The sequence below is a fragment of the Rhinatrema bivittatum genome, chromosome 6, assembly GCF_901001135.1.
Source record: "Rhinatrema bivittatum chromosome 6, aRhiBiv1.1, whole genome shotgun sequence".
Lineage (NCBI taxonomy): Eukaryota > Metazoa > Chordata > Amphibia > Gymnophiona > Rhinatrematidae > Rhinatrema > Rhinatrema bivittatum.
In genome coordinates this window covers 264,256,728-264,269,492 of record NC_042620.1, presented here as the reverse complement: position 1 = coordinate 264,269,492, position 12,765 = coordinate 264,256,728, and the positions used below count along the sequence as shown (strand labels likewise).

At 40.7% G+C, this 12,765-nt stretch overlaps 1 protein-coding gene across 3 annotated transcripts in view; it reads left to right on the top strand.

Annotated features, from left to right (window-relative positions):
* Nucleotides 1-12,765, top strand: part of LOC115094248 — a 70,485-nt gene that overhangs the window by 38,828 nt on the left and 18,892 nt on the right. For all 3 annotated transcript variants that reach the window (XM_029607090.1, XM_029607091.1, XM_029607089.1), the window contains exons 2-4: nucleotides 6,860-6,958; nucleotides 11,360-11,396; nucleotides 12,610-12,665. In XM_029607090.1, the coding sequence (XP_029462950.1) occupies nucleotides 6,865-6,958; nucleotides 11,360-11,396; nucleotides 12,610-12,665 (187 nt within the window). In that variant the 5' untranslated portion in view covers nucleotides 6,860-6,864. The remainder of the gene's footprint in view (nucleotides 1-6,859; nucleotides 6,959-11,359; nucleotides 11,397-12,609; nucleotides 12,666-12,765) is intronic.

Below are 12,765 nucleotides of genomic sequence, written 5' to 3'. Positions count from 1 at the left end.
TGATCAATGAAGCTAGATGGCACCATCTGAAGATGACCTCCCATTGATTGTGTGTAAAAGTACGAGCATTGCGATACAGTACCTGCCCATGCCAGATCAGGCTGGGGGTGGAAGTTAAGGTGGAAACAGGAAAGTAAGTGGGAGGATTTGGAATAAACTAAAACTAACCAGCAGAGTGGGAAGGTATTTATTAAGCGAGATTCACTTCAGAACAGACCCATTCAATTTTATTGATGAAAAGCTGCAGAAAATTAGGTTTTTGTCTCAGAAACAATCTATAAAACAAAAGCAGAGGCAGGGTGACTGGGTGAGAAGTAGGAAGAGAGTTAAGCACCATAACTCATCCTCAGTTGCTCTTATTAAAAAGTGAGTGGGGAATATACATTTTAAGCCACAAACAGTGCCAACAACTAGAAAGCCTTCAGTAGAAGTTTGTGCCCTGGTCTTATTAAGGCTTTGCTCACACATCGATATCATTCTTAACTTTGGCCATTTTATGTATTCCTTTAGCAACACATGCACAAATTATCATGGGCTTACAGTTTTTTGAATCTGGAAATGGAAACCCCCCATGGAGATGTCCTCTGTGCATAATGCAGTATTGGAGCTAAAAAAACATAGAAGTGTATTTGCCTAACATAAGAATCTGCCATATTGGAGAAAATTGAGAATCCATCAAGCCCAGTATCCTGTTTCCAACAGTGGCCAATCCACGTCACAAGTACCTGGCAGGATCCCAAACAGTAAATAGATCCCATGCTGCTAATGCCCAGGGAAAAGTAGTGGCTTTTTCCAGTTCTGTTTAGTTCTCCTCCAAGAACCTTTCCTTACCTTTTTTAAACCCAGCTACACCAGCTGCCTTTACCACATCCTCCAGCAATGAATTCCAGAGCTTAATTGTGCATTGAGTGAAAAAAGATTTTTCTGTGATTTGTTTTAAATATGTTACTTACTACTTTATGGAGTGTCCTCTAGTCTTTGAATTATTTGAAAGAGAAAATAACCAATTCATATTTACCCATTCTATTCTACTCATGATTTTATAGATCTCTATCATATCTCCCCTCAGTTGTCTCCTCTCTAAATTGAACCTATTCATCCTTTCCTCAAAGGGGAGCCATTCTATCCCCTTTATCATTTTGGTCGCCCTTCTCTGTACCTTTTCCAGTTCAGCTATATCTTTTTTGAGGTGCGGTGACCAGAATTCCAAACAGTACTCTCTTTTTTATTCACCATTCCCTTACTAATCATTCCTAACATTCTGTTTGATTTTTTGACAGCTGCCCCACACTGAGCCGAGGATTTCAAAGTATTGTCCATGATGATGCCAACTTTCTTATTCTGAGCTGTAACAACTAATATGGAACCTAACATTGTGTAACTAAAATGTAGGCTACTTTTCCCTATCTGTATCCCTTTGCACTTGTCCATATTCCATTTAATCTGCCATTTGGATGCCTAGTCTCCCAGTCTCATAAGAGCTTCCTGCAATTTCTCACAATCCAATTGTGATCTAATTACTAATTTTCTTGGAATAATTTTGTGTCATCTGCAAATCTGATCACCTCACTCGTCATTCCCTTTTCCAGATCATTTATAAATATATTAAAAAGCATCAGTCCAAGAACAGATCTCTGAGCCATGCCACTGTTTACCTTTCTCCACTGAGAAAACTGATGATTTAGTCCTACTCTCTGTTTCCTATCTTTTAGCCAGTTTGCAATCCACAATAGGATATTACCTTCTATCCCATGACATTTTATTTTTCTCAGCAGTGTCTCATAGGGGACTTTGTCAAACTCTTTCTGAAAATCTAAATGCACTACATCCCCTGAATCACCATTATCCACATGTTTATTAACCCCTTCAAAAAAAATGTAGTCGATTAGCAAGGCAGGACTTCCCTCATGTAAATTCATGCTGGCTGTGTCCTGTTAAACCATGTCTATCTGTATGTTCTGTGATTTTGTTCTTTAAAATAGTTTCTACAGTTTTCCCGGCACTGAAGTCGGGCCCACTGGTCTATAGTATCCCGGATCACCCCTGGAACTCTTTTTAAAGATCAGTGTCACATTAGCCACCCTCCAGTCTTCAGGTATACAGATGATTTTAATGATAGGTTACAAATTACTAGTAATAGATCTGCAATTTCATTTTTTATTTCTTTCAGAAATCTGGGGTGTAAACCATCTGGTCCACTCTTTAGTTTGTCAATCTGCCCTATTACATCATCCTGGTCTATTTATTTATTTTATTTATTTATTGTTTTTATATACCGACATTCGATCTCAATTGAGATATCACACCGGTTTACATTCAGGTACTGTAGGTATTTCTCTATCCCCAGCGGGCTTACAATCTAAGTTTTTGTACCTGTCTACTGTAATTTGTTTCATTTCTTCCTAATCATCACCATTAAATATCATTTCCGGCACAGGTATCTCCCCAATATCCTCACTGGTAAAACCTGAAGCAAAGAATTCATTTAGTCTGTCCGCAATGGGCTTATCTTCCTTAAATGCCTCTTTAACCCCTCGATCATCTAACGGTCCAACCAATTCCCTCGCAGGCTTCTTGCTTCAGATATATTTAGAAAAGGTTTTTTTTTTAATGAGTTTTTACCTCTGCAGCAGGGCCAGTGCTGGCATTTTTGCTGCCCTGTGCGAACAATTACTGTGCTGCCCCCCTCCTCGTTTTTTGTTTCTTTTTAACAGAGAATACCACACTTCAATTAAACATGCAGAGCACAGACTCACTCTCACCAAATTCAGAATAAAGAAACTAGAAATTAGAAACAGAAACTGAACCAGAAACCGCAAACCGCAACAAGCCAGACTCTGTATGCAATGCAGCAATGGAGGAACAGAAACATCACCAGTCCTTATAAATCATTCATCAAACAATAACATCAAGGAATGTAAATCAATCATATTAGTAAAACCATACTTTGAAATATTCTTTTTATAATGATCTAAGGAATAGGATAACCTCCAATAATTAAGCTCATACAAAATTTAAAAAATTTCCCAAACAACAATAAATTATTTCAAAATGGTAGACACAGACATCTGATAAGTTAAACTAATAAGGATGGAAAATTCACTGCTCTCCATACCTGAAAACGTTTTATTTCCAGTCATCCTGAGTAAGACATGGATTAATGAGGCAGCACAAATTTTCTTCACACACACACACACAGGTAGGCTCCCATTCACACACACACCCCAGACATGTTCCCATACACACACACACACACACACACACACACACACACACACACACACACCCCAGTCAGGTTCCTATTCACATCCCCCCTCCCCCCAGTCAGGCTCTCATTCATCCTAGTCAGGCTCCCATTCACACACACACATCACACCCCCAGGTCAGGCTCTCATTCCCACACACCACATCCCCACACCCCAATAAGACTTTCATTCACACACCACCGGGAGCTATTCTGCTGCTGCTCCTCGTGTGCCAGCCCATGCACTAATCAAACCACGTGAGCCTAGCACTTCCTCTATGCTGATTTCGTGCATTGCCAGATCAGCATAGAAAATGTACTAGCTGCATGTGTTTTGGAAAGTGAACGTTGGCACCAAGAAGGAGTAGGAGAACAGGCTCCTTCTTCTTTCTTCAGCTTCTGATGAGATGGGGTCCACCAGGGGCCTCATGGACCGATTCCTTTTCCAGGCCGCCAGTGAGATAGAGTCCACTGGCAGCCTCACAGGCCTCTCCCTGCTCAGATGCCTCCTCAACTGGTGTGCCGCCCTGTGGAATTGCACGGTTTGCACACCCAGTGGCGCCGGACCTGCTGTACAGTCATCTACTTTTCAAATTCTCTTTTTGCCTGCCTTATCAATGTTTTAGATCTAACTTGCCAATGCTTACGCTTTTTCCTATTAACTTCAGTTGGATCCTTTTTCCAATTTTTGAAAGAAGCTCTTTTGGCTAAAATAGCCTCTTTCATCTCACATTTTAAACATGCAAAAGTAGTAGTTTAGCCTTCCTTCCATCTTTTCTAATGCATGGAAAACATCTGGTTTGGGCTTTCAAGATGGTATTTTTAAACAATGTCCATTCCTGTTATAAACTCTTTATCTTTGCTGCTGCACCTTTTAATATTTTTCTAAATATTTTCCTCATTTTATCAGTCTCCCATTTGAAAATTAAATGTTAGAGCAGTAGATTGACTTAATGTCTTCCCTTCAGTCATTAACACAAATTTGATGGCATTATGATCACTGTTGCCAAATGGTCCCACTACTATAACCTCTTAAATCAAATCCTGCATTCCACTAAGAATTAAGTTTAAAATGGCTCCCCCTCTCATTGATTCTCGGACCAGCTGCTCCATGAAGCAATGATTTATTTCATCTAGAAACTTTACTTCCCTAGCATGTCCTCCTGATGTAACATTTACCCATTATTACTGTGCTGCCAAATGTGTTAGCTTCCCTAATTTTCATTAGCATTTCATCGGCCATCTGTCTATTTTGACCAGGTGGACAGTAGTATACTCCCACTGCTATACTCTTCCCCATCACACATAAAATTTTCACCCATAAAGATTTTACTGTGCATTTAGTTTCCTGCAGGATCTTTATCCTATGCCCGTCCTAACATAAAGTGCCCCTCCCCATCAAGTTGATTCATGCTATCATTGTGATATTATTTGTACCCTGATATAGCACTGTCCCATTGATTATCCTTCTTCTACCACATCTCTGAGATGCCAATTAATTCATTTAATGCTTTACATTCTAACTCTTGTATTTTACTTCTTAGACATCTGCATTATCATAAGGACATTTCAAAGTACATTTTTTTATTTGTATATACAACTTTCTTAGTAGTTGACAGAGATAATTGGAAATCTTTTAACACAGTCTGTTCTTTACTTGTAGGCAAATGGACTATGTGTGCTTTTATTGGAACCTCTCTATGGGGATGCTATAACTCCCCTGTTATTTTAATATCCTTTGAAGATACCTTCCTCCGAACCATGCGCTACTAAGCAATTGTCGGCTCTCCCCATTATCCAGTTTAAAAGCTGCTCTATCTCATTTTTAAAGGTCGGCACCAGCAGTCTGGATACACATCTGTTAAGATGGAGTCAATTCTTTCGGAATAGACTCCACTTTCCCAAAAATGTTGCCCAGTTCCTAACAAAACTAAAGCCATCTTTCCTCTTGGACAGTATAAAATATGAAGATATAAGAGATGTAGATTTCCCAAAGCTGATGGAGAAAATAAAATTTGAACAGGAAAAGCTCTTTATAATCCTGGGAGAAATGGAAGAAATAGCTGCAAAATATGTTGTATCCTATGACTAGGCCAGAAATATAATATAACCTGAAGCAATACTTGACTTTACCAGAGCCCTTGATTTTTTTGTTATCTCTTTTGCACTGGCTTAGTGTATCTCATTTAATATCGCAATGATGGGACATAAACTGTTGAGATTGGACTCGCTGCCTTGGGCCAATGCTCTGCTGTGAATGTACAACCCGATGCAATTACTCAGGATCTCGCAGAGAAGCCTTCTTGATACTCTGTCTGCTAAACAGGCTCAGTTGGTGGAGACCGGAGGATGTGCCTATTCTGTGGCAGGTCCTACTATCTGCAATTCTCTTCCTGAAGCATTGCGACTTATGGACTATTTGTAGGCATTCAGGTCAAGGTTAAAAGCACTTTTGTTTGACAGGCTTTTAGCTGAGAGTTTAGAATAGCAATACCATGCAGTTGGTTTGGCATGCTTCATGATTAAGGGTTGTGAGCTTATTTTTTTGTTATTATGGTAAGTGTTTTATATGTTTTATTATGCATGTCATTTTGTACCTAGCTTAGGGCTTTGATTAAGTGACTAATACATAGGAAAATAATAAATACTTTGGCAACGTGTGTACAAATTGTTATTCTCATACATGTTATTGAATCTGCATTGGTTATTCCTGTTTATTAAGCCAGGTTTCCCACTTCCTGCTCTCTCTGTCCTTGGCAGTTATTGTACAGTATCTCTGCTTATTACCCTTGTTTCCCCCTCTCTGCCCCTCTGCCTCCCTCATAGTAGCTGTATCTGTTTGTTGCCCCTGCTTTTCCGCTGCCTGGTTCTGTTATGGCTCTTAAGTTACTGTTCCTGTTTGTTGACCCTGCCTTCCCCCTTCTTAACTATTTATTTTCTGCCTCAGCAATTATTGTAGCTCTTTTGATTGCCCCTATATTTCTTTTCTACATGACTCATCAGTTTCTTGTTTTTTACCTCCTCGTTGCTTCATAAATAATGATCTTTGTCTCAACCTGTTTATTTCATTATTTATTAGTCACTACTATAATGCACATGCCCTAGGCGACACACAAATTAAACACTCATAAAAGGAAGACATAAATCACAAACAGACCAACAGTCTAAAAACAAAACATAACACAAAATAGGTTTGCTCAAATGCACACTGCGTCTGTAACTCGCAAAAAGCCTTGTGCAAGTGGTAAGGCACAGATTCTTCGGCAATGAGTTCCAAACGTCAGGGGCTGCCATAGAAAAAAGCTTTCTCCCTTGTCTCTCTCTCTGCAAGACTTGCAAAGCGCATTGATGGGCCTCAAGCAAATCACGCTGAGAAGAGCAAAGTGCTCTTGAAGGATTATACACACGTAACATGGCATTAGCCGTAGGCAAAGATGACATATCCAAGAGTTTGTGCACCAACATTGCAACTGGGCCTTATATAGTTGCATAAAGAGATTGCCATCTTATCTTTCCTTCCTGTTTGTCTTGTCTTTATAATCATCTGTGCCTTGTATTCATGTTGATATCTTGTTGCCTTATTATCTCCTCTCTATGCCATGTTGATCTCTGTAGGTACAATGGATTCTGTAAGCATCATGTGGGCATTTATCCTGGTTTTGCCTGTCATTCTCATTATGGCGCTGTGCATCGGGTGCCGAGAAAGTGCACCAAGTAAGTCAACTTTATTTTGTCTTTCCAAGACTTTCTCTTTTGACTGTTTATTTCCTAAGCCTGGGCAGTGAAAGGAGGTGGTGAGGGGTAACAGGCCTTCGGCCTCCTTCTAAATGTAATCTCTTTTATCTGAGCATCTTTAACATTCACTCATTCCATCAGTATTTAATTTCCTTACATGTATGTATGAACCCACATGTGAACGCACGCAAACACACACACATTTCTTACCAAGTACTAATAATATTGAAGTATTGACTGGCAGAGGCAGGTTTAATTGTGTCTCTAAATTACACAGGCATGATGGGGGGAGAACTCACGTTTACTCTCTAGTGCTTGGTAAAACCCCGTCTTACAACCAAAACAGAAATGGAAAAGGGGAAGATATAATCCCTTCTATATTGTATATCAGGAGAGTTCACTGCCTCGATCCAGCACTTGCTTAGACCAGTCAACTCATACTATAACAGTAGGGCTAGTTGTTTTCTGTTCAGTATGGGATGGAACGTCCCTACTTTTTGATCTTCTTATAAATGAGGTTTTACATCTCTTATGTATATCCGAGTCATGGTTTTTAAATGTTATTGTCTGTTTTTGTTAAGTAACTATTTGAAAGCTAATTGTTTTTAGATTGTATTTTTTGTCTATTTTAGCTTTTTATGCTCTGGATTCTATATTTCTAGTTGCTGTGTCATGGGTGGCCAACTCTTGTCCTCATGGGCCGTAAACAGGTTTGGTTTTAAAGATATCTGTAATGAATATGCATGTAACCCCTGGGCCAAGGAGTCCAAGGGCCTATTCCGAGGGCTTAAGATGTTCACACTTCTTACACCTTTCAAAAGCCCACTACTTTCTAGGATTCCCTGTCAGGGAAGGGGGCGGGAGAGATTTCTCTCCAAGGCCCTGCTGTCATTACAGTCTTTAGTATTCACAGTAAAAAGCATTCTGGAGTCAGGATACAATTCCAACATAACTTGACTGATACTTGAGTTTAGATTGAAGTAAATGACAATTTACAAGTCCTTATTCAACCCAGTCCATTACATAATCCTTTTCCAATAAATCTGTGACTCTGTACTGATAGTTTAATCCAATCTTTCTTTCCATATCCCACCCATCCCGTTTTCCAGGGCAGTTTTGGAGCTTTTTTCCCCAAATGATGCATGAATTAATCTAATTGGTGTATCTCAAAGTCCCATTTCTCATACATTAATTCAGATATCATGAATAGGCTTTTTACTTCTTATCCAAACTCTTCCCAGAATATCCTGATGACATTGTGATGATAAGCCCGGGTGAGTGCCACTCTTCTCCTTTCTTCCCAATCTTCCCCTGCTCCCAGGAATGATTGATGATCCAATCCATGCATGACCTCTGAAGATTCACTGGATCTCTCTGAGAGAGAGAGACTCCTCTGAAAAACCCCTCCCCAGCTGATGGCAAACTAAACCCCTTGGCCAAGAGCCATTTAGTTAGCTGGTAAAAATAAAAACCAGTTTTCAAAATCCAAAGAGAGAGGATGGATGGTGAATAAAACCTCCTTCGACAAAACTGACACATAAGACCAGAAGGAAATAGTATTCCGTGAAATTGGAAAAATCCCCCCCACCCCCACCCCCGTTCTACCTTTTCAATACCCAGGCCTTAATTCCTAAAGCCCAAAGGGTCCTCTCCCAGCAGTAAGAAAAGAGCAAAACCAAAGCAAGAACAGCAACATCCTGCCTCCTAGAAAGCTAACTAAACATCCACACCCTCCCTAGGCGTTTCCCTCTTATAGTAATAAGAAGCAAGCAACACAGCAGCCTACATGGTGGAGCTGCAAACCACTTGGAATGCTTTATCTCTAAGTGCACAGATCGTATGTTCTTCTTAACAGAAACCCAGTAGGGTTCTCTCCATGTATAAGATATATTTTCAATCAATGGAGGAAGTGCATGCAAATGTATGTCATCATATTCTTTGTGGCTATCCTGGAAACCAGACCTCTTTGTGGTTCTTGAGGACTAGAGTCGGCCACCCTGAGCTATGTCATGTCTAGACCTCTTTTTATGTGGACAGCGGTGACTTGACTTGGTTAGCCTTTCAAAAGTTTGCAATTGAGGAATCTGGAGGATGTTTCTTTGTACAAGTTATGGCTGATTGCATTCCTCGTTCTATATATACACCAAGCTACTATAAACCAGATTCCTTCCCCTCGAGCTTATCAAGTGTTGAAACCTTACAATGTGGACTGAGCTGCGTCTGGACCTGAGTGATGTGTTTTGGAGCTGTCAAAAAAGGGTTTTCAACCTTGCAAAGTCTGCAAGCCACGGTGAAAGAATATAAAAATACGACAAAAACCCTTGTGTTCTTTCCTGTGAATGACAGATGTTCTGCAAAAACCAGCATTCAGCACTCACAATGTTAACAGATTGGGAAAAGGGCAGTACGGCTTAGCCTGCCGAGAGAACAGCACTACATAGGCAGCAGAGGAGGAAGCCAAAGGATGCTGGGAGACCATTTAAGGAAGAAAAGACACAAATTGGCTGGCTTTGTACATAGTTTTATTTATTGACATTCAATCTGAGATATCAGATTGGTTTACATTCAGGTACTGTAGGTATTTCCCTATCCCCAGAGGGCTTACAATCTAAGTTTGTACCTGAGGCAATGGAGGGCAAAGTGACTTGCCCAAGGTCACAAGGAGCAGCAGCAGGAATTGAACCCTGGTCTCCTGGTTCATAGCCCACTGCTCCAACCACTAGGCTATTCTTCCTAGTGCTGGGGGTGGGGTGGGGTGACCAGAAGTTGGATTCAGGAAGAGAGGCATGCATATGGCATCTCTGCACATATTTATTCTCCTGAAGAGCTAATTATCAAGAGGGAGAGACAGAAGTCTGCACTCTGAGGAAATAGAGAGACAGGAGTCAGCCGTTCTTGTTTCATAGCCAAGTACATGTAAAATCCCAAAAAAGGTCAGAGGAGGCAGGAGCTGAGAGACTGAGAGATTTCCTATCCAGGCCCAGGAGCACATGACTGCATTACCCTCCTAAGAGACTGAGTTAAGTTATCTAAACTTTGCACAGGGAATATTTTAGCAGAGAAGGGACAAGGTTCATTTCCTTGCCTTTTGTCACAAACTCAGTATCTCATCTTAACTGCTTTAGCATTTCAGCCGAAGTCAAGCATAAACCCTTGCCACAGCCACATGAGATAGGGCAGGGAAAGAGAAGCTGGTGGACCATGGGCTTTCTGTAAGAGACTGAAACCAGGCCAGCTTTCTGTTTAGAACCAAGTAAACCATTTGAGGAAGCTCCCCAGGAGAAAGACAGAGACCTTCCACACACTGCAGTGCTCATCTATTAGTTTGCCATCTAGCCAGCTCCACCATCAAGAGGGATTCTTGATTGTTTTTTTTTCCACACAATTTTGTGTTTGGAATAGGGTGCAAACTGGGGACATTGGTGTGGATCTGTTTTACTGCCCCTCCCCCCCCCCCTTTTTTTTTAAAGTACTCAGTGGTAAAGACAATTTTTGAAAGCTGTGTACTTCACTGCTTTTCCCCCAACCTTTTTCTACTAGTGCTATTTATTTATTTACTATCCATGCGAGTATGTAGGTTGCCCCCTCTAACAGACCATACCCAGTAATATTTCTGCATTGCTTGATATAAAATAAGAAAACTGCAAGTTTATATTACACTTCACTACTGTACTTTTCCCATTTAATGTTCCAGTTGGATTTACTGTCTCCTTACACAATACTAGTAAAAGGGTTAATTACTGTTTTATTCTGGTGTGATGATTTTATCTGGTCTGTGGTGTCACAAGCAGGAGGTTGTTTGGGAAGGGTACAGAATTGTGATATCGGGGAGACTGGGACCCTGTCTCATCCCCCACTCAGGCTACGAACCCAAAGATAAATCACATTAGTAAATATAATTTCTCATGTACTACTCTCCACCCCAAGCATAATCCGGACCGAGGGGGAAGGCACATATGGATTACATTTATTTATTTATTTTTATTTTGTAGATGCTTCAGTATATGAAATATTGTGATTTATGCTCTGGATTACTTTTTGTCAAACATATTGAGCAAATGTATGTTTGTAAAGGTGGTCTGCAAATACAACAAATAAAATAAACAAACATGTATCTGCACACACGTACACCCTTCCAGCAATAAGACATAACCTAGTTATAGGGAGAAGTGCCCCCTGCTCTCCCAACACACTCACAACTCAAAGCATAGGACTCACCCCTGCCCCAGAGAGACCACTCACAGCACACACCACACACACACACACACCCCACCCACACACACTCTGATGGAATCTCATCCTGTTTTTGGAAGGCTTCCAACCCCCATACACTATTCCTATGATGGCCTCCTAATTCTCTGTTCTCCCTTTTCTCTGCAGAGCGAATCCCTCAGTCTGTTGATGATTATGATTTTAGGTGAGTGGGGTTTTTTTTTTCTGTGCAAGGGGACAGGAGGGAGGTTAGGATTACACAGCTTAGCCCCTATCTTGCTGAAATTAGATCACAGGAGAAAGAGCAGTGCCTGATTCCCAGGGGTGACAAAAGAAATGTAATTTTTACTTTTTTTGTTTCTTTTATTTCTTGTGCTAGTGAATGGACTCATTGTAAATGACAGGGAAAAAGTTTGGTACATGTGTACACTCCCGGCCCCGATATTTTCTCACTCCGAGAAGCCACTGTGTCTCAAAGGGTAAAAGTACACATACTGGGGCTGATGCAATACGGTGTGCTCAGCTGAGCGCACTGTAAAACCCGCAGTTGGATGCGCGTTGTATGGGTGCTAACTAATCCCCTTATGCAATGAGGGGATTAGCGCCTCTACAATGTGCGTCCAACCCAGAGTGAAACTAATAATGCTCTTCACATGCAAATGCATGTGAATGAGGCTATTAGGTATTCACTCCCAATGCAAAAAAAAATGTGCGTCTAGGATGCACATTAAATAGCTGAGCGCTGCTAAAACTAGTACAGGAAAGCAGAAAAAACTACTTTTCTGCACTGCCTCCTGCTTAATATCGTTGCGATATTAAGTAGGAGGAAAAATTAAAGTTCACAAGCTTAAAAAAAAAGTTTAAAAAAAGGGCCAGCAGTCGGGTGCAGGAAATGGATGCTCAATTGAGAACGACCCTAGCGCCTCCTTGCTAACACTACCCCCTAATTTAAATATTGCATGGCGCCCCCAGGAGGGGCGCATGGCGGTACATTAAGAAAGCAGGTGCTGACTGTTCAGCACCTGCTTTCTGTGCATAAATATTGCATCGGCCCCACTGTATGTAATTTTACACACAGACAGGCCTGATTGTTCTGAAGCACACTGCATGTGCTTACTGATGTTTGCCTCTATGGGAAATGTGTAAAGGCCAAACTGATTTTTACAGCCTCATTTTTTATAGTGTTTACATTTTTTATAAAACAGTTGATTTACATAAACCAATATTTTTGTAAACAGTTGGACGAATCAATAATAATAATAATTTTGTCTCTGTCCAGGAAACATGCGAGGCTTCAGTACTGGAAGTGGCCACCAGGTGGCAGTATCATGCATTAGAATAGTAGGATGCACAAAGAAACCTTGCTACTGATTTGTATCCGTATTAGCATACTGTAATAATTTTGCTTTTAATTTCAGATCTTCGTATATGTCCCACCCGAGTTCAAGTTTTGCTGTCATGCGACATCCCAGCAGTAAGAGGAAGAAACTTGTTCTTCAATCCTGCACCTGCTGCTCCGCTCCTTCTTGTACTCTCTCTGTCTCTCCTTTTCTTGCTCTTTCTCCATATATTTC